The 22,376-nt window shown below is 42.8% G+C and overlaps 1 protein-coding gene across 1 annotated transcript in view; it reads left to right on the plus strand.

Annotated features, from left to right (window-relative positions):
* ADAMTSL1 (ADAMTS like 1) overlaps nucleotides 1-22,376 on the plus strand; it is a 376,924-nt gene that overhangs the window by 295,568 nt on the left and 58,980 nt on the right. Inside the window, exons 22-23 of the mRNA XM_007098528.3 lie at nucleotides 6,391-6,570; nucleotides 10,528-10,662. Of these exons, the coding sequence (XP_007098590.2) occupies nucleotides 6,391-6,570; nucleotides 10,528-10,662 (315 nt within the window). The remainder of the gene's footprint in view (nucleotides 1-6,390; nucleotides 6,571-10,527; nucleotides 10,663-22,376) is intronic.

Below are 22,376 nucleotides of genomic sequence, written 5' to 3' on the forward strand. Positions count from 1 at the left end.
AACTGGGGGCATTGAAACCAGCTTTGGCCAATTCTTCCATGCCACCTGGTGCCCTGTCTCCCTGACTACATCCAGAGACTCACTCTTGGTGACCTTATCATGAGGTCTCAGGTCGCGCCCAGTTTTTGCCTGGCTGGGCACATTACAGTCTTTATTTTTATTTTTATTCATAGAACCGTTTGTGTTCATCATGGTTAACCAAAATGAACCTGTGTATCTCTGTCATTATGCCTTTTGTTAAATAAGATATTTATTCAGAGTGGTGGGAAAAAGACTACTTTTGATTACACAGTTGGTCTGTGAATTTGCTGGACAAAGAAATTACCCTTGAGCTGAGTCTCCAGTCAAAAGTGTTGTGACACTCAAGGGCATTAGGAATGACTTTTACTTTACTAATACAGTGGCTCTGTGGCTTTCTTCGGGTATAATTTATTGGCTATTTTATAGTCTATATTCAGAATATGACATAATTTATGTAGATTAACTTCTGTCCTTACATGTTAGAGTTGTTAGCCATTTCTCATTAAATAACTTTTTGTACATATATGCGTTCAATTTGTAAGATGCAGCCTCACAAATTCTTCCCAACGCTTAAACATAAAAAATATTAAGCAGTGAGTATGATGAGCAGTCTTCTTGAAAAGTGATCCAAACCACTGTACTACTCACACACTTTTTCTCTATTTGAGTTCAAAAAACTTGGTAGGAGATAAAGGGTTAGGGGAGGAGGGAGTGTTTCAGTCATTTGGGACTAGCATGTACAAAGGTCCTGAGGTAGAAAGAACAGGCTTCATCTAAAGGCGTAGAATATGGCTGGTATGGCTCTAGTACAGAGAGCAGAGAAGAAAGTAGCACGACATGTGTCTGGAGGGTGGAGGGCAGCAGGCAGGGGCTACCTCTTACATGCTCTCATAGATTATGGTACAATTTGGGATTTTATCCTAAGAGCAAAGGAGGCTTTGCAAGAGCTTAGTGGGTAAAATCATCAGGACTAGTGATATAGAAATAAACAGTTGAGGAATCAGTGATGGGCAGGATATTCATTAGGATAGTCCAGACTCTGATAAGAAGTAGACCCCCAAATGTATAACGGGTCAAACACAATAGAAGCTTATCGTTGTTTAGCTAAGAGTCCAAAGAGTGGCTGCCCCACCCAGTCATTCAGGGTCGTGGGATGCTGGCGGCTCTGTTATTTTCAACATATGCCTTCCAAGGTGTCCCCAGGGGTTATCTCTAACCTGTCAACCAGAACAGGGGAAAAACAAAACGTGGAAGGTGGTTGAGAAGGCTTTTGAGGGCCACACCTAGAACCAGCACGCATTGGCACTTCTCACAGTGCCTCTTTGCCACATGGTCACTCACCGCTACAAAGGATATTGAACAGTGTAGCCTAGAGGGGTACCCAGGAAAAAGAAGAAAACAGGTTTTATGAACAGCTGCCAGTGTCTGCCACCGTCAGTGTGGATAAGTGTGGAAGGCTGAAAACCTCCTTTCCAGACTTCGGCAGTTCTTTAGAATAATTGCCAAGGCTGCCATTTAAGTTACTGTATCCTTTCCTTTTCTTGCACCAAGCCATCAAAGAAGCTTCTAAAGTGCATCATGTCAAGGAGCACCTTGCAATGGACACCCCATCTCGAGATGCTGACAGGCTGCCAAGGACCAAGCAGCGTTCCAAATGTAACAAGCGGTTAGCAAGAATATCCTGTCTGGGATTTTAAAAAGTATTGTGGCATCACCCTACCTAGCAGCTCTGTGAAGATTAAAGGCACTAATCCTTATAATCATATCAAGTTACAACCCATTATCACCACTTTTATTGATCCTTTCAAGCCACAGGCAGGGCACTGTTTTGTTGATAAGATACGCCACGGAGGAGAAAAAGTAAAAGCAGAGTTTTTTCCCTCCGCTGTTTTAGACAGAAATCATACCAAGGGAGTCCAGAGTGTGGAGCCTGTCCAAGTAACTTGTCAACAACATAGCTTTGTATTTTGCTCTGTGGTAGAGTATATTTTCTGTCATTTTTTAGACATTTCTTTCAGTAAAATGTGTGGTCACATCACAACAGCCAAAGAGAAAAAAAAAAAAAATCTCCCGCAACCTGACCAGCTTCTCAACAAAAAGGGAGCTACCAAAGCCAGCACACATGGGTTCTAGAAACCTCTCCTAAGAATAACCCGGGTGTTATAGTTATAGCAGAAAGGTTAACTCTCAAAGTAGAAAGTAAGGATTTGACAGGGCAGAAACAATAGTGTAGCAATTCTGATCTTCCTTAAAGAGGCAATCGGGTATGTTGGAAGACAGACGGGGATCTGTGGCATTGAATGTAGGAGTTTGGATCTCCACCCTGCCATTTGTAGGTCACTGATTGAGGTGAGTAGGTCATGGGGTGAGGAGTAGGAAGGGACAGGGGCTCTGTCCCCTTGTAATCATTCAGGGATCCAAACTCTCATCACTTTAGGCAGATTTCTTAATCTCTTTGAAAAATGTGATTATGTTTATAAAACGTTTGGCTTATAGCAAATGTTCACCAAATGTTTGTTTCTCCTCTAGCACGTTCAGGATGTTTTGCACAGTTCCTGACGTTTGCACATTACCCATGTTCAGGTATTCTGAACATTAGGATTAAGCATGTGTATCTGGTACCTTTTCAAGGGACACTGGCTTCAACAATGGCTGGTGATGTTTTCTCAAGTGTCGTCGTCATCTCTTGAGGAGAATAGAGCTCTATGAGGCCTCACTTATTTTCCCTCTTCCTTTCTTCTGTGTTTATAAGATGTCAGAGTCAATCATGAAAAGAACTCAAAGATTCTAAAGCATCTTTCTGGTGTCATTTTCTGCCTAAGGCCCACAGTCCCAGACAGGAAGCCCCTAAAATGTGACACCAGACACAGCTCCTCCATCAGCAAATTCCCAACGCGGGTCCATACTTGAGTGAGCCTGACAGAGATTTGCTAATAAATGTATTAAAGAACAATTCCTGCGTAATTTCTCTTCTTTCGGCACTGCTGTCACCTCTATGGTTTTAGTTGTACAGAGACTGGGGACAACCTCTTTCCACTCTTTGCTATCCGGAATATTTCTATGTCTCCCAAGACCCCTCCTCCCCTCACCTGAAGAACTGTCCTTTTGGTAAGCACCCTGTCTTGTTCTGGCAAACACCCCGAGATCATGGGGTTACAGGAATAGAAGAAGCTTGCACCCACTTCCTGGGGAAGTGAGGAATGGCTCCAGGTCTCTCTCCCTCCACCTCTTGTTTCTCACCTTCCCTCGCCCTCCCCATTTCCGCTCTCCTCCTACATGTCTCTGCCTCTGTAGGAGGATCACAGGTGCTTGCTTCCAGAGAAGGACGCCCTGCAGGAGCCTTGCTATGGGATTTGTCCTTGTTGCGGAGAGAGCCTCATGAGTGTCGGCACTGGAGACACACACACCACCCCATCAGCACAGTTGTGGGGAGGGTGTTCACTCCCCTCTCCCCCCCACCCTCCCCCATCCCCTTCACTTAGTGAAACTGAAGACCCACTTAGTCCAGCTCTCTTACTCGGCCTCTCTCGCTCTAGAACAGCCTTCATTCCTATTGGGGATTGTGTGCTTGCTGCCCACAGCAGTCCTCGCAAGAACATTCCAGCATACATGCTGTGTGAGCAATTCATAGCGAGGGAAATACTCGCAGAAAATGATTTGTAGCGCCTCGTTTTTCCTTGTGCTTTCAGGAGAGAAATGGCAGGGAATGTTTTCTTCAGCTTACCTTTCAGAGGCCTTCTCTTGAATCCTGTGGATTTTTTTTCCCCCAATGGAAAAACTGAGCTCAGGGTCCAAAGTCCAAGCTGGCATGGCTAAGCATCATGATTCTCTTGCTCTCCCTAGTGGTGCTGCAATGAAAAATCAGCTTCTCTGCCCCTTACCTGCATCTTTTGTCCAGGTATATTCAGAGGCCATGCCGACCTGGTCCTTTTCCTGCATTTGAGCATCAGGCATCACGAGGTATGCCTCTCCCTGATGTGACCTGAAGGATGCGGTATCTAAATCTTCACTCCCTTTCAGCTGCCCTGCCTCCTCTTTCCAGCCAATTTGGTGATCCTTAGTGATTCTCACTCAATTATTGGTGATCTGAATAAAAGAGAAAACCAGAGAGTTACTCCTCTGTTCCTCATAATAGGGAGGGAGGCCCTACAGATCTTGGCCAAACATTTTGACCTTCAGCCACTGCTCTAGGCCCACCTGAGGCAGCAGAGCCACCAGGATACCAGTGAATTCACACAAGGCAGTTCGTCATTAGTGAGGGAGTGTGAGACCTCCTTCCTACCTCCACCCCACTTCCCGCTACTGGAGCTCAGGAGCAGCAAGTGCCCCGGGGTCCATAATTAGGGCTCTTGATCTGGGTGTTACAGAATAGACTGCTGATAAATTCTTCATCAGATTCAAGGACAAGTGACAGGTACACAGGTCTGTATTCTCACCAGTAGGCTGCCCATTAAGGGTAACACTACCCTTGCCCCAAGGGCAGAATCCAGCCCCAACACAGGACAGCACAGGACTAAGGACTGAGCCCTTTGACTCTTCCTGGTTTTGACCCCCCCCCCCCCACCATTAACCAGGATTTGACATTATAAACATAGGCTGGATACATGCCCCAGATTTCTGAGTAAATTTTTTGAGCTGGGCCAACAGGCTAAGTGGTGCAAGAAATGGAGCTTTCTGCCCCCCAAAGCCCTGTGAATTGATGCCACAGATTTTCTGTCTCCCACCTCACTCAGAGCCCAGCCTCCTATGGAGCCTTCTAAGCAGACTATCTCAGAAAGCTCGTCCTGAACCGGGGCTTGCTTACCAGCATGTCAACCATAGGGAAGCTTCCTAAAGAATTAAGCCCATCTCCTTGTTTTAGCCTACTCAGGCTGCTATTACAAAATATCCATAGACTAGGTGGTTTAAGTGTCCAAAATGTATTTCTCACAGTGCCGAAGACTGAGAAGTCTAAGATCAAGTGCCAGCCCATCCAGCTCCTGCTGAGAGATCTTTTCCAGGATTGCAGTTAGAGATCTTACTATGTCCAGACATGATGGAGAAAGAGGGCTAGATCTCTGGTCTTTCCTTATAAGGGCACTAATCCCATCGTGATGACTCTACCCTCATGACCTCATCTTAACCTAATTACTTCCAAAGGCCTCCACCTCCAAATACCATCACATTGGAGGTGGTTAGGACTCCAACATTTGAATATGTTGGGAAACACAAATGTTCAATCAATGACACTCCTAGAGGAGGACATAGCCCAACTTCTAAAGGCAGGTACCCTATCCTAACTCCTATACACACTCCCCAACTCTCTTTCACAGACAAGAAACTTGGATTGAAGAGAGAGCACTTTTTTTTTGTCACTCCCTTTTGTCTCTTTCTCTGTGGTGCTACTGACCATAGTTCCATGTTTTCTTGTTCTAAGAAAATACATAGGCTTGGGGCACCTGGGTGGCTCAGCATGTTAAGCATCTGACTCTTTTGGCTCAGGTCATGGTCTCAAGGTTTGTGAGATCGAGCCTCACGTTGGGTTCTGTGCTGACAGCTCAGAGCCTGCTTGGGATTCTCCTCTCAAAATAACTAAACCAAGAATTTTTTTAAAAAGAAAAAACATATGCTCCAAAAAATAGAGGCTTGTTTTCTACGTGTGGTGTCAATTCTGGTAAGGCTCTGGCACTTTCGTTTGTTTAGTCCATGAACATACTAATATTTTGTAGCTTTTAACTTTTTACTGAAGTGTAATAATAACCTATACAGAAAAGGGTACCTATCATAAAGGTACCAAGCCCACAGAACCAGCCCTCAGGTCAAGACACAGAGAATTACCAGCCACCAGGCCCTACTTCCAGCCCCTCCCCATTCATCCCTTCCTCTCTGAAGAACCATCACCCTGATGGCTAACAACTTAGATTGATGTTATCAGTTTTAGTTTTTCACTTCCAGAGATGAAATCATACAGTGTGTACTCTTTTGGGTCTAGCTTCGCTTACTCACTGTTAATGTTTGTTTCATGTAGTTGTCAACCGTTCCTTTTCACCGAGGTATAGTTCTGGTTCTTAGGTTTATCGATGCTTTCTGCAAAGAATTTGGGTACTTTCCTTCCACCCTGGCAAGCGCCCTTTACCAGCTACCCGCTTCCTGTTCTGTTAACTGGCCTCTCTCTTCCTGCCTCATCAGTGTGAGTTTTAAAAGGGAAAAGATCTTGAGACCACAGAGAGGTCAGAGATTATTTAGTTTGGCCAAAGGACGGTAGAAGACGCCCAGGCAGCTGCTTCCTGCAGAGTAGCCCCTGGGAGGGCCCGCCGAACCGCCAGAACTGCCTCCGGGGTCACCTGAATGTGTTTAGCTGATAGAGTTTATTGTTTTTTTTCTTCCTAGGTGTGCCCGAAGCCGAAGTCACTTGGTTCAGGAATAAAAGCAAACTGGGTTCCCCTCACCATCTGCACGAGGGCTCCTTGCTGCTCACAGACGTGTCCTCCTCAGATCAGGGCCTCTACTCCTGCAGGGCAGCCAATGTGCACGGAGAGCTGACGGAGAACACACAGCTGCTGATCCTAGGTAAACACCACGAGGCTGGCTGCCCCTGCTGGACCCCATGGGGGTGACTGTCTGACCCACCCTCCACCCCCCTTTTCCCCTGATCCAATTAAATACTTAAAAGCAATGTCCCTTCCCTTCTCTCCACCTTAGGGCCTTCCAGTAGAAAGAACACAGACTTGGGAGCCAGGCAGACATCAGTTTGAACCCTGGCACTTACTCACTGTGTGACCTTGGCTGGCTCACTTAGCCTTACTAAACCTTAAATGCTGGCCTTGACACAGAGACCTGTACAATGAGGATTGCCCACATAGGAGGAGGGGGTTGTCAGCTAGAGCTACAGAAGCAAAGCAGTTATTTTTAATTTCTTCCGTGGTCAGGACTTCTTTGAGAATCAAAGGAAAGCGCTAGATTAGCCCCTCCAGAAGAATTCATACATGTAACATTTTTCATATAATTTCGGAAGGTTCCTAGTCCAGCCCACATAAAGTCTACACAGGTACCCCACCACCGCTCCCCCCACCCCTGCCCCAGTCTTAGCCCCTTCCACCTGCTAAAACAAAATCCTGCAAACTGAGTAGCTGATAAACAACGGAAATTTATTTCTCATACTTCTAGAGGCTGGAAGTCCAGGATCAGGATGCCAAGACTGTCAGGTCCTGGTGAAGCCCCTTTCTGGGTTGCAAACTGCTGGCTTCTTGCTGTGTTCTCCCATGGCAGAAGGGACAAGCCAGCTCTCTGGGGTCTCGCTTATAAGGACACCAATTCCAATCATGAGGGCCATACCCCACCCCTCCCAAAGGCCCCATCACCTAATACCATCACCTTGGGGAGTTAGGACTTCACATATGAATTTGAGGGGACACAAACATTCAGACTGTAGCACCCCCCAAAACAGAAGAGCCCCTGGCTAAAAAGTCTAACACAGTTCTTGGCATGACATGGGTATTTAAAAATAACAACCACTGGGACATCGTCCCACATTCCCTGTTGCCCAGTGCTGGCCTCAGCCATGTTGCGAGCAATAACCCCTTTATCCCCTGGACAGGGGACCCTAGGCTAATCTTCCCCATAGGGTCTGGACCTTAGAGGGATGCAGTAAAAAAGCTTATTTTTGTCTTACCTTTTTTTTTTTTCCTTTAAACAAGCAAATATGAGAGCACTTTTTATTTTTAAAACAAGCAAATTTAAAACTAGCAAATATGCTAGTTTCCTCAAGAGAAAGCTACCCTTCTAAGAAGAAAGAGAAAACTGTGGGAAATATGAATAGTCACACCCCATACATACATACACATACATTATAGACTTCCTTTGGGGAAAAATAATTAAACTTTATACTTGCATTTCCATACCCCCAGTTGATGCTACACCAAAGCTTCAGGGCTCGAGCCCCTGCCCACTCAGATTTCAGAGAGGCCCAGGTGGGTTTTCATCTCACCAGTGGCTACATAAACCTCCAGTCATCTTAGAAAGCCCCAGAAGATCAGCTCCGTGAAGGGTGTCATTTGTTCTGCATTGGGTTTCATCCGGCTGAGCTGCATGCGAGGCTGGAGCCCGGGGCCCAGGGACTCTTGCCCCACACTGAGCTACGGTGCTTCACTGTGGGTTTTTCCTCCTTAATAAGCTTGCTTGTCGCCTGTGCTGACGGGATGAAAGCCTAGGATGTGTAGCTGCTACTGTGGGTCTGCCAGTGAAGTGTGCTTGTTCCGTGAGCCAGCTCTGGCAGCATCACAACCATAAAACAGCGTGGCTGCGAACATGTTGCTGGACGAGCGGAACACCTTCCCGTTTTAATCAAACGTGATGGGGAACAAAATCACTATTTAGACTCTTAAGTTTAGGGCTTTTCTTGATCAGAAGCCTCGGTTTATGAATCGAGGTATTTTTAGTTTTGTAAGTACTTTATGAGCATAGAAATAATGTCTCTTTTTTTATTATTTTAATCGGCCAAAAATTTTTAAACAAGGGACTTCATGTATAAAACTGAGGTTTCAGGGGTACCTGGGTGGCTCAGTCAGTTAAGCTTCCAACTTGGGCTCAGGTCATGATCTCGCATTTCGGGAGTTCGAGCCTCACATCGGGCTCTGTGCTGACAGCTCAGAGCCTCGAGCCTGCTTCCAATTCTGTGTCTCCTTCTCTCTCTGCCCCTCCTCTGCTCATGCTCGCTCTCTCTCTCTCTCTCTCTCTCTCTCAAAAATAAAGACTTAAAAATATTAAAAACTGAGGTTTCATGCCAATACCTGTGATTAACCTGTAGTGTGGAGACTTGAAGTGTAATGAGACTTTCATTCATTTATTCCTATAGCCATTGAATGAACATTCATTACATGTGGCTCTAAATTCCATCTCAAGCTATAGGATAAATTTAAGAGGTGACCTCTGCCCTTGGAGAATTTATAGTTTCCCTAGAAAGATCGAATGGACATGCACCAAGGAAGAAAAATTAGATAAAAGCTGTAAGGGCATCAGGAGGGGCTGACACTTGGCCCAAGAAGATCTGATGGTTTTGAAGATGGGATGTAACCTCCCTTTTTGGCTTTTAGTAAATAAGCAAAGGTTTCTTGAGTTAATATTCTGGAAGGAATACTCAGTATTCAATTTCAGTATTCTCAAGAGAGCATTAAAAAGGATGAGAAAAGGAGAGTCTAGGTTAGAGTAAACTGCCACCATCAGTTCCTAAAATCATAGTATTTCAAACTAGGTCTGGGAAATGATGAGATTCCTCATCATTTTATAGACAAGGAAAGTAGGGCTCAGAGGGATTAAGTGACTTGCCCAAGGTAGTGAATGGCAGAGCCACAGCTCAAACAGAGGGTTCCTGAGCCCAAACATGATGTTTTCACCCTATACTATATAAATAGTATTTTAAGTTATATGCAATATGTATGAAGACTTTATCATTTTTAAACTATTTTATATATTTTTTTTTAATAAAATCTCAAGCTCATCATTGTTTTCTATGTGTGACGGTCTTTTGTAGTCAAGGCAGAGTAGACAGGTTTATTTCTGAAGCAGACTCCCGAGCCATTGTGACTTACTTGCCACTCTTAGAAGTATCTGAAAAATGACAGGCACATGATAGGTCCTCACTGAACACCGATGAAATGACCATCACTTGCGAGAGCAATACTCCTGCTTCTCTTTAGATTCCAACAGGTGCTCTAGAGACAAAGGTGGGGTCCGCCCTGGGAGATGCAAGGAGTGGGGAGACAGGATTCTGCTGCTTTGCCTGGAGAATCTCGGGTCATCTCACCACAAGATTCAGTAGGGGCTCATCTTTTTAGTTGTCCAGTGGAAGTGACAGGCAGGCCCCTATATTTCCTATTTTTATCACTTTGGTCTCTAGTTAACTGTGACCACTGATGACTTCAGCCCTTGTAAGATTTTGAAGCACAAATCATCCCTGTTCTGCTTATCTGGTCCTTACCTGGGCATAAAAATCCAGACCACAAAGAAGATTAACTTTGTCAACTTCATAAACCTTTTTCTTCATGGGAATAGTCACCCACAGGCTTCTTTTAAATAAGGAATTCCTGTGGTGATGTGTCTGTATCTGTGGGGACAGTAACAAAGTGCTCTAAAGGATGTCGTAAGAGTTGAATGAAAAAAGAAATGAAAACTATTTAACACAGGACTTGGCATATAAATAAATGCTGAAGAAGTGTTGGCTTTTTAAAAGTGCTTTTATAATTTTAATTTGCCTACACATTTATAGGAAGCCAGTGGTACTGTGGTATAAAGTGGTATACAGTAGGAACTCCTAAAAATCAACATACCTGATTCTTATTACTGACCTTATTGTTTTGGGCATCAAATATTAAGCTTGAAATTCAGACTCACCTTGATAGGCCCCGGAGGCAATCATAGTAATGCTCACCTCACACGTGGACACACATAGGTGCATGCCCACCTCTCCTTGTCCCCTGAACACAGCCTTCACGCTTTAACCTGTCTGACTCCCCATCTGCCTTCCCACAGATCCTCCCCGAGTCCCCACACAGTTGGAAGACATCAGGGCCTTGCTTTCAGCCACTGGACCGAACCTTCCTTCAGTGCTGACATCTCCTCTGGGAGCACAGCTGGTCCTGGATCCTGGGAATTCTGCTCTCCTTGGTGAGTCCAATTCTCTGGAACGTTGGGCAGAAATCCAGGGCTGGACAGGATTTATGGATGGGTGACTGCTTGCAGGTGGGAGGGAGGCAGCAGTAGGGGGTAGCCAACAGGAAATCACTAAATTGCCTACAGAATCCAGACTCACCAGTGGAAACTTGGCTGACTTTCCATGTGAGGTGAGTGCAGATCTTAGTCTGGACTCTAGCTTGTCTAGATTCCAACATGGCTCCTTTCTGAATCCTCTTGGGCTGATGCCACAGTCCAGATCCTCTCAATCAGATTGACTCACTCAACAGTAAATAGCAAAGCAGTAAAAATGGCTCCTCCACCCCCCTCTCCCCTTGCCAACCATGCCTCAGTATGCCCCCATGACCCTCTCACAACTAAACTAGAGCTATAATCAGCTTTCAAGAAGAAAAAGCTAGACAATTCTATTTAGGCCAGCCGTCTGTAGGTAGGGTCCAAAACCAACCTAGATGGGCTCCTCCAAAGCAAGTGTTTAAATAACTTTACCAAGTACAACTTCCCTGACACCTGTCATTGGGAACCTTCACCAAGTTATTGCCCATACGGCTGGTGCCCTCTGGTAGCAGAGAAGTATTGCAAAGGCATCCTGCCCTGGGCCCTTCACACCAGAAACATGGAGATGCCACAGGAACCTCTACACTCCAGTCATGACCTCTGGAGATGGTCACGGTGGAAAAGAAGAATTATCTTCCATCAAAGGCCTGGGAAAAAAAACAGGTCTACAAAATGGGGGACATCCTCATGCTAATTCTTTGTGGCCCCAAATGTTGATAATGGTGACTATGGTAATGGTGACTTTGGCTCAAAGTTGAAAGTTTCTCTATTCTCATCCCCACCAATTAGCAAGGAACAGGAAGCCAAAGGGTTCCTAATCATATTGGTGATTGCTTATCAACATGGCCACAGGGACTGATATCTCTAGGATGACAACACAGGAAGATTACCTTCGGTTCTTATCATCTAAAATTAACAAAGAATGCTCATAGCATATGACCACGTGGCAAAAGCTTACAATTTTTTTATTTCTGATCTTACCTTAAGAATAAGACACAGATGCAATGACAAGTAGCCCTGTTTCCTGTAAGTTACACAAGCGTGGCATTGAGCTTTTCTACATCGTGTTGATCAGAATTCATAGAAGTTTCAAATTGCTTTTTTGTTGGCTTATAAATGGTAAATTTGTTCTAAATGTGAGCACAGTAAACTTTTTTTATTTTAGACTCATCACTATAAGAAATTGTCATAACTATTAATCATAGCCCAGTCACTAGCAGAGTGCACAGCAATTGTTTATTTTCAAGTTTCAACAACCTTGGGACACTCAGGTGCCAGTCAGCATGCTGGAAAAATTAACCTGCTCATATTTTTCCATGATAGTTTTACTTTCTTTCTCCCTCATTCTGGAATAATATTTTGTCTCATTGTTGTCATTAGCAATAAGAATTTATTGTGCTTTATGCGGCTGCATTCCCTTGCTAGTCTATAGTGCTTTGTTACCTTAGACTGGTATTTAAATCTAACAGTTAAGAGACACCTTAACACCCTAGTTCACATCCAAACTGCTCCATTTGAATGAGACAGTGAGTCAGTAACCATAAAGGCCCTGAATGTAACTTCTTGGGCAACACGGACTCTAGCAGCGAATGTTGATGTCGTGCCAGCACTATAGAAGTAAGAGGGATCTACATGGAATTGTGGAGATGAATTAAGAAACGACGTCAGGTATCAAGACTCTGAAAAGTAGGTCACTTGAAACGTACCAGGGCCTAGATCTGTTGCTCAAATTGCTCTTATTTAGACTAGTTCCCATCCCTGGCTCCTCTTGGTGGCCCTTTTAGACCAGAGTGTGTGTTCTGGGTACAAAAATAGGTCAGGGAGGCAATTCTGTGTAGCGCTGCTGAGAACTCTGAATGGCAAACAGTGTCAAAGACTGTTATTGGACTAAGGAAACAGATTTACTGTGTGGGAAATGGGGACAGATCTTTAGAGGGCTTTAAGTAGGAAAATGATATAGTAAAAGTAATATTTGACAGACTTAATCTGATATTCTGTAAGAGTAACCAATAGTGGGAGCAATTCAAGGAAGAAATCCTATTTTGAGAGTAACAGATGTTCTAGACCGGGATGGAAATATGTGGCAAAGATACTGTTAACTGCCCCTGCCACAACCTACACATTTCCAATCAAACATGACATTCTTTTTCATCAGCCCAGGTGCTGCCTTGGAATTCATTTTAACATTCCCACCAAGCATGGTGGCAGTTGCTATATAGGATGAAAGTCATTTGTCAACCCCGTTGTATCCAGTAAACGGTGACATTCCTGTATTCGGTGTATGTATTTCTACTATCTATCAGACCGGTTGTCTGCATCAGATTCAGAGAACTTCGTGATTCTGTGGCATATGGACAATAACTCATGGACCTTGATTCTCATGTTTTCATGGCAGAAGGAAAAAAGGGAAATGTGAGGTTTTTCAGAGCCATATATCAGAGCTAACTCTTCTTGGTTAAGACTCAAGTGTTGAGATTCCCAGTGGGTGGGCTATTCCAATAATGACTATTTTAGTTGACAGACACTCTGGCATTGACCCCACTTCAAGCCACTGCTGGAACTTTCAAGAAGGAATGTTGATTGAGCAACATGTGCATGGGCCTATGTGGGACTCACTTTCCATAACTGTAAGTGAAGACTTGGGACCAGTGAGTCTCTGTTGCTCTCACACCCTTTGTTGTATGACACAGACTTAGAAAATGCCCAGTGGAGGCTCAGCCACGCAGAGTGGACCCAACCCAAACAGATTCATTGTCCTAGGCAAGACGGGTGCTGATTTTCTTTGCCCTTATTTTACAGCTGTCCTTTGTGCTGGGAGGCCTGAACTGTGCCAACTGCTGTGTATGGAGGGCAAGGCCCATGCCACCCCTTTTAGTGGTCCAGGTCTGGGTCCTGGGGCTCCAATTTTAGAGCAGCAGCATCTCAGGCCGCCCTGCAGCACCTACACCTTTTGGCAGCCTTCTGTTAAAAATTTTTTTGGTTGCTAAGACTCAAAATTATTATTTCTCACAGTATCATTTATAAGGCATTAGCATTGGTATTTTGCAAAAAAAAAAAAATAACTTTTATTGGACTTTCCCTTAGAAGAGCAATATATTTTCATTGTAGAACAATTAAAAATAGAAGCAAAAATAAAAAACTAAAAATTGTCTATAATTGCCTAGCCCAGATAAAACGAGTACAAATATCTTTTTCCAGCCATTAATATACACATCATACATACCTTTTGTCTACAATGAACTCATACTCTATATGCTGCTTGCAACTTTTTTCACTAACTGGTATATAGCAATTATCTTTCCATGTCTCTATGCTTCTATAGTTTTAATTTTGAGGGCTGTTTTGGTAGGAGGTATCATACATTCAACCAACTCTCTAATGTTGAACTTTTAGATTCCTTGCAATCTTTTGCTAATATAAAAACATAGATGTGGTGAATATTCTTATTCTTAAAATGTTTGTGTACACCTCTTGGCATAAATTTCTAGAAGTGGAATTATTATGTCAAAAGTTTTGTATATTTTAGTTTTTGCTCTTTTCAAATTGCCCTCCAAAAAAGCGTTATCTATTTATATGTGCACAGCACAATGTGAGAATTCTCACTTCCCTAAAAATATCATCAACAGTATATATGACCAAGAGTTTTTACATTTACCATTTAAATTGGTAAATACACAATAGTATAAAATACAATATGAAAATTATGCCATTTAAAATTTTTATTTACGATGTTTAAAAATTCTTGGTTTTAATGTTTATTAATCATTTGCATTCATTTATGAGTTGACTGTTCAGGTCCTTTTCCATTGATTGATAGAAATCTATCTTACTTTAATGATTTGTAAGACACAATACATATTTATATATGTTTGACATATATTTGACATAAAAGTTTTTTTTTTTTATTAACTATTTTTTCCTAGTTTATTTATTTATTTATTTTATTTATTTTTTTTTATTTTTATTTTTTATTTTTTATTTTTTAATATATGAAATTTACTGTCAAATTGGTTTCCATACAACACCCAGTGCTCATCCCAAAAGGTGCCCTCCTCAATACCCATCACCCACCCTGCCCTCCCTCCCACCCTGCCCTCCCTCCCACCCCCCATCAACCCTCAGTTTGTTCTCAGTTTTTAACAGTCTCTAATGCTTTGGCTCTCTCCCACTCTAACCTCTTTTTTTTTTTTTTTTTCCTTCCCCTCCCCCATGGGTTTCTGTTATGTTTCTCAGGATCCACATAAGAGTGAAACCATATGGTATCTGTCTTTCTCTGTATGGCTTATTTCACTTAGCATCACACTCTCCAGTTCCATCCATGTTGCTACAAAAAGCCATATTTCATTTTTTCTCATTGCCACGTAGTATTCCATTGTGTATATAAACCACAATTTCTTTATCCATTCATCAGTTGATGGACATTTAGGCTCTTTCCATAATTTGGCTATTGTTGAGAGTGCCGCTATAAACATTGGGGTACAGGTGCCCCTATGCATCAGTACTCCTGTATCCCTTGGATAAATTCCTAGCAGTGCTATTGCTGGGTCATAGGGTAGGTCTATTTTTAATTTTCTGAGGAACCTCCATACTGTTTTCCAGAGCGGCTGCACCAATTTGCATTCCCACCAACAGTGCAAGAGGGTTCCTGTTTCTCCACATCCTCTCCAGCATCTATAGTCTCCTGATTTCTTCATTTTGGCCACTCTGACTGGCGTGAGGTGGTATCTGAGTGTGGTTTTGATTTGTATTTCCCTGATAAGGAGCGACGTTGAACATCTTTTCATGTGCCTGTTGGCCATCCGGATGTCTTCTTTAGAGAAGTGTCTATTCATGTTTTCTGCCCATTTCTTCACTGGGTTATTTGTTTTTCGGGTGTGGAGTTTGATGAGCTCTTTATAGATTTTGGAGACTAGCCCTTTGTCCGATGTGTCATTTGCAAATATCTTTTCCCATTCCGTTGGTTGCCTTTTAGTTTTGTTGGTTGTTTCCTTTGCTGTGCAGAAGCTTTTTATCTTCATAAGGTCCCAGTAATTCACTTTTGCTTTTAATTCCCTTGCCTTTGGGGATGTGCCAAGTAAGAGATTGCTACGGCTGAGGTCAGAGAGGTCTTTTCCTGCTTTCTCCTCTAAGGTTTTGATGGTTTCCTGTCTCACATTCAGGTCCTTTATCCATTTTGAGTTTATTTTTGTGAATGGTGTGAGAAAGTGGTCTAGTTTCAACCTTCTGCATGTTGCTGTCCAGTTCTCCCAGCACCATTTGTTAAAGAGACTGTCTTTTTTCCATTGGATGTTCTTTCCTGCTTTGTCAAAGATGAGTTGGCCATACGTTTGTGGGTCTAGTTCTGGGGTTTCTATTCTATTCCATTGGTCTATGTGTCTGTTTTGACATAAAAGTTTTTAACAGCCTTAATGAGAGATAATTGGCATTGGTATAAACAAATACAACACATTTTAAGTCTAAAATTTGATGTTTTGATACACAGATAAATCCATGAAACCATCACTGCTGTCAACATAATGAACATACTCATCATCCCCAAAAGTTACTTTTATAAAATCATGCCTTCACACCTTTGCCCCACCCCTCGTCTACCCCCAGCAACCACTGATCTGCTCTCAGTATAGATCTGATTATATTTCTAGAATGTTTTATAAAAGGACCCATACCGCAGGGAGAATGGCTTCTTTTGCCCAGGGTAATTATTTTGGCATTCATCCATATTGTAACATGCAACAGTGCATCTTTTTGTCAACTAGTGTTCCGTTGTACACATAGACTATAGTTGGTTTAATCGCTCACTTGTTGAGGAACAGAATGGTCATTTCCCATTTCTGGTTGCTACAAGTGAAAATGCTGTAAGTATTCATGTATCCTTCTTTCTGTGGACACACACTTTCATCTTTCTTGATTAAACACCTAAAAGTGAAAGGGCTGCATCATATAGTAGGTGTTTGTTCAACATTTTAAGAAACAGCCAGACTGTTTTTTAAAACAGTTGTACTACTTTACATTCCTGCTGGCAGTATCTGGCATTTCTAGTTTCTCCACATCCTAGGCAACACAGACTATAGTTAGTCTTTAATTTGAGACCTTCTACTGGGTCTGTAGTGGTTTCCCGTTGTGGTTTTAATTTGTATTTCCCTAATAGCTAATAATGTTGAGCATCTTTTCTTGTGCTATTTGCCATCCTGATTTCTTCTTTGGTGAAGTGTCTATTCAGTTTTCTTACCTTTTTTTTTTTAATTGGGTTGTTTGTTTATTGAATTTTGAGAGTTCTCCATATACCTTAAAGGCAAGTCTTTTATTAGATATATAATTTTCAAATATCTTGTCCCAGTCAGTGGATGTCTTTATTACTCTTTTAGTGTTTTTCAAAGAGCAGAAGATTTTAATTTTGATGAAGTCCCACCTATTATTTTTTTTTATTTTATAGATGGTTTTTTTGCAGCTATATTTAAGAAATTTTCCTACTTCAGGGTCCCAAAGATTTTCTTCCATGTTTTCTTCCAGAAGATTTATATCGATATTGTATGGATTTAGGTTTTACAGTTAGGTCTATCATTTCTTTTGAGTTTGTTTTTACCAAGGGTGTGAGGTATATACTGAAGTTCATTCTTATGCATATGGTTACCCAACTTGTTCCACTACCATTTGTTGAAAAGATTATTCTTTCTCCACCCAATTGCCTTGGCACCTTTGTGGAAACTCAGTTGTCATTATATGTGTGGGTATATTTCCAGACCATTCTGTTTCAGTGATATATTTGTCTCTTTACATCAATACCACATTCTACCCAACACCCTATGAATCATGAAGTTTTCCAGTCTGGCTGATAGGAACAGGTGCTATTCTGTACCCTGTGTGAGCCCCAGAAGCTGCTACCTCTAATTCTTTCCCTTTTCCCTGCCTCTGGTAGTTCTTCACAAGCATGCACTGATGTGGATTCTATTGAATATGCAAGGCGGACCTTCTGCAGATTTCTGGAATTCATTCATTCATTCGATCTCCCTCTCTCTTTCTCTCTCTCTCTCTCTCTCTTTCTCCCTCTCTCTCTCTCTCTCTCTCTCTCTCTCTCTCCAGTTCTCTCTTCTCTGATAGTCCATTCTGTAAACTCAAGCCACCTTGATCTCCTGTGCTTTCAGCTCCCTCTCCTAAACTCAGGAGTCCACTGGGCTACACATAGGTTTTCCTGTGTTGCAGCCTGGAAACCCTCCCCAGCACTGAAGCTGGGGAAACATACGGCTTACCTTGTTTTATTTCCTATTTCTCAGGGATCAGTGACATTCATTGCCTAATATTCTGAAAACCACTGCTTTATACATTTTGTTCATTTTTTAATATTTTAAGCAGGAAAGTAAATTCATTCTTTTACTCCATTCTGCTCGGAAAGAGGCATACATATATGTGCAAGATATGTGTATATATATATATATGAGTGCTTGTAGATGTATACACACACACACATATATATTATGTGTATGTTTTAAATATTTGCCTAGACTAAGCTGATACCCAAATTTTGCAATCACATTCTAGAAGTATTACATAAGCACTTTTAAGAGATAATGTTTTACAGGTTTGGCAAACTATAGTCTCCAGGCCGAATCTAGGTCACTACCTATTTTTATAAAGTTTTATTGTCACACAGCCACACCCATTTATTTACCTTTGTATTGTCTATGGCTTCTTTCATACCATAATGGCCGAGTCAAATGCTTGTGACAGAAACCATATGGCCTAGAAGACATATGCCATATGCGGTGCCCAAGTCAGAGACAGTCCTCCTGACCTCTCTACTGGAAACTCATGTTAGGCTAGTCCCACAGAGCCAAACAGCACAGCCTTTTCTCATACCTTGTGATTTACCAAGAGAAGAGCGATTTAGGCATTCCAACCTGGGTTTGCAAAGTAAAGTTTTTCCAGGAAAGAAATCATTGTGCCTGGCCATTCTCCCCAGCCAGGGCTCAAGGGTCACAGCCAACACACACAGTAGCATCTCAGCAGCGTCAACATGCTCCCCAGGGCCCTGCATGGTAACAGTCCCACCTCTCAGAGCCTTTCCATCCCTGGAGAAGCCAGACAGGGAGGCCAAGGGCCACACACCACAGCCAGGCAGTGGTGTTTTCCTTCTGGCCACCTGATACAGGTGGCCTACCCATTTTCTTCTCTGTTCATTTGAAGTGCCCAGAATTGCACAGCCTGGCTGGTATAGATGCAGTTCCTACAAATCCTACCACGTCAACAAGGGAGCTGTAGCTGGAATATATGGGACCCAGGTCTGGAGCCTAAGGTGGAGTTTATATTGTTCTCATACAAACCCCTGAAGGTAGGAGGATGTTTCAGAAAATAGTTGAGTAAATATTAATGTTCGAAGTTGAAAGCCTTGGTAAAGGGCCTAAGAAGGGACTATCTCAAAGATAGATCAATTTGCTCCTTGAATAAATATTTGATGAGTGCCTATTATGTGCCAGCCACTGTGCTAGGGCCAGGGACACACAGTAAATAAGATAAATCTAGCTCTCATTCATTCAAGAAAAATTTATTGAGCATTTCCTATGCATTAGGCACTAATCTAGATCTGAAGAAACAGTAATGAAGCACATTAACATGTGCCCTCATGTGGTCTGAATTCTAGCAGGGGCACTTCGAGTCTGGTAGGGAAAGTAATTCAAGTAGGAAGACTGTGATCAAAAGAGTAAGAACTGGTGCTTTGGGGACACTTGAGGAGGGGATATTTGCGCTGGGATTGGAAGAGAGGCTGGAAGTTATGAGAGAGCATTCCAGTCAGAGGAGTTCCAGAGCATTTCAAGGCAGAGGAACCAGCAGAGGTTCTAAAGCAAGAAAGCCTAGAGTATTTGAGTAAGTGTCACAGCCATAACTAAGGGCAGAGTGGCCTCAGATGAAGCTAAAGAGAGAGGCAAGAGCAAGTTTCTGGCACTCTGTGAGCCCTGGTAAGACTTTCACACTCTGCACTAAATGCAGTGGGAAGTCTCTGAATGGTTTAAAAGCAGGAGAGAGACATCATCTCATTTGTGTTTTTAAAAGCTTGTTCTGGTTACTGTGAAGGGGATAGGTTCTAGGGAAGAGACTAGATGGAGTCCACCATTCAGGTAGTATTCCAGGTAAGAGATAATGACAGGTGAGAGTAGAGAGCTGGAGAGAATGGAAAGAAGTGAACTAATTCAGGGACATGTAGGACATAACACTGATAGGACATGGCAGGTAGGTTAACATGGGAGGTGGGGGTGGGCAATAGTAATCCATACAATTCTCAGTAAAGCTCATGTACCTCCTATGTGATGATGACACATTTCAGACCACTCAAGTCAACATGTTGGAATAAAAGGGAGAGCTACCTAGGTGTGTGACTGCAGAGAGCATTGGTGTGAAGAGAAGGACAGTCAAAGCTTCTGTTACTAAATCCTGGTTCGTTTCCTTAACACGCCTGTCCAGTTTCCATTCGATGCTGGGCCTTGTGCCCTCTCCCAGCCTTGGAGGATCTCAGAAGCAGTAGGAAAGAGAGAAAAGTCAGCCACGTGTGAGAAAATCTCTGAAGAGTTGCAAAAAAAAGCCAGGGGAGTGAGGACCCCTTTCTCTGGTGAAGGAAAATCAGCAGGCTTCAAAGAATTGTTCAAACTCAGTCTTAAATGATGAGTAAAAGCATTCCAAGCACTGAGGCAATAGACACATACCTACTGAGTTCCTTCTGTGTTCTGGGACACCATTGAAGGCACTGGGGATGTAGCAGGGAACAAAATAAAAATCCTTTCTCTCACATAGCTTTCATTGTACTAAGGGAAATAGAAAATAAACACAATGACGTAAATGACACAGTATATTAGAAGTTATGGAAAGTGGAGTATATTAGATAAGTGCTATGGAAAAAAAATAGAGCAAGAAAGATGGAAAGTGCTGATATGGGAACAAGGATGCAATTTTAAATTAGATTGGCAGGAGAAGGCTCACAAAGAAAGTAATCTTTGAGCAAAGACTTGAATGTGAGCTATTGAGCCTTGCATACATCTGGAAGAAAAGAAGAGGGGAGATGAGGGGAGAAAAGGGAAGGAAAGGGGAGAGGAGGGAAAGCTGTGGAAAAGCCAGTGTGGAGTCTTTGAGGCAGGGACATGCCTAGTGTGTTCAAGGAACAACAAAGAGGCTAGTGTGGTGTTGCCGGAATGGAGTCATCGGGGTTGTGTGTGAGAGAGAGAAGATCAGAGACGTAGCAAGGCTGAGGGCAAATTGTGTAAGGCCTTGTAAATGGCCATGTTAAAATAACAGTGAGAGAAAAAAACTATAAATGCCCAAATTTATAAACAGACTCAATATCGCATTGAGCATCATGGGCTTTTCCAGGATTAGGCAAGGGCAGGCAGAAGTGATTTCTTTTATTGGAAACCATGCAGCCAGCTGAATGTTATATAGCTGACTCTAGTAAAACAGAGGTTTATCAGGCTGGCTCTGGTACAAGCCAATATTGCTGACTTAATTTGACTCACATGTGTTGGGCACCTGCTACATCTACCTGGCTCTGAGCTGGGCTTCTACAGACACGTGCCTGGCCATTTCTTTCATCAAGGAAGAGGTTCCCAATTGCATGAGAGTCACTGAGAAGTTAAAAAAAAAAAATGTCCTAGGGGCACCTGGGTGGCTCAGCCAGTTAAGCATCCGACTTCGGCTCAGATCATGATCTCATGGCTCATGAGTTTGAGGCCCCGGTTGGGCTTTCTGCTGTCAGTGCAGAACCTGCTTCAGGATCCTCTGTCTCCCTTCTCTTTGCCCCCACCCCTGCACACGTGCACTCTATCTCAAAAACTAATAAACATTTAAAACCTAAAAAATGTCCTACCTGAGACCAATTAATACAGAATTTCTGGGGGTGGGGTAGACATCAGTCCTTTTGAAAACTGATTCTCAGAGCTTGAATGGACTTTAAAAGTCACTTCTGCAAACCTTTCTACTCATGTAGAGACTGATATGGGAAAATGGGAGGCTTTATCATTTAGAAAATTTTAAACTGGTATTCAAGCCTCCTTGCTATTCAGACCTACCCTCTACATTTATCCTTCCATCTTATTCCTATCTCAAATGATTCCTCCATTCCAATCAAAATGTTCCCTAGTAATTGCCATGGCTTTGAGCTTTCCTTGCCTGGAATACCCTCCCCTGCCCCTTCATTTCCGACTGTATCCTAGAAGTCTTCAAGGCACAGTTCAAGCTATTCTGTGAAACCTTCTTGCAGTGCTCCAGCCTGAACTGATCTCTCCTGCTGACGTCCTAAGGCATCTACTCCAGACCAGGGTTGGGCAAACTTTTTCTGTAAAGGACCAGATAGGAAGGAAGTACTTTATGCATTGAGAGCCATAAGACGCCTATCGCAAGGACTCAACTCTGAGGTGTAAACAGCCATAGACTGTAAGAAACAAATGAGTGTAGCTGTGGTCCAATAAAAGTTGATTTCCAAGTATCCAGACCATAGCTGAATAGTCAACCCCTGCTCTAGACCCCTGATAGGACACTGAGCTTTCCACATTTTCTATTATTAAAGGTATTTCTCATTTGTGTCAGGTCTCCCAACTAGATTCTAGGTCCTGAAGAGAAAAGAGGCTGTCTAAATAGTCTCAGGTGATTTAAAA

The sequence above is a fragment of the Panthera tigris genome, chromosome D4 (genome assembly GCF_018350195.1).
Source record: "Panthera tigris isolate Pti1 chromosome D4, P.tigris_Pti1_mat1.1, whole genome shotgun sequence".
Taxonomy (NCBI): Eukaryota; Metazoa; Chordata; class Mammalia; order Carnivora; family Felidae; genus Panthera; species Panthera tigris.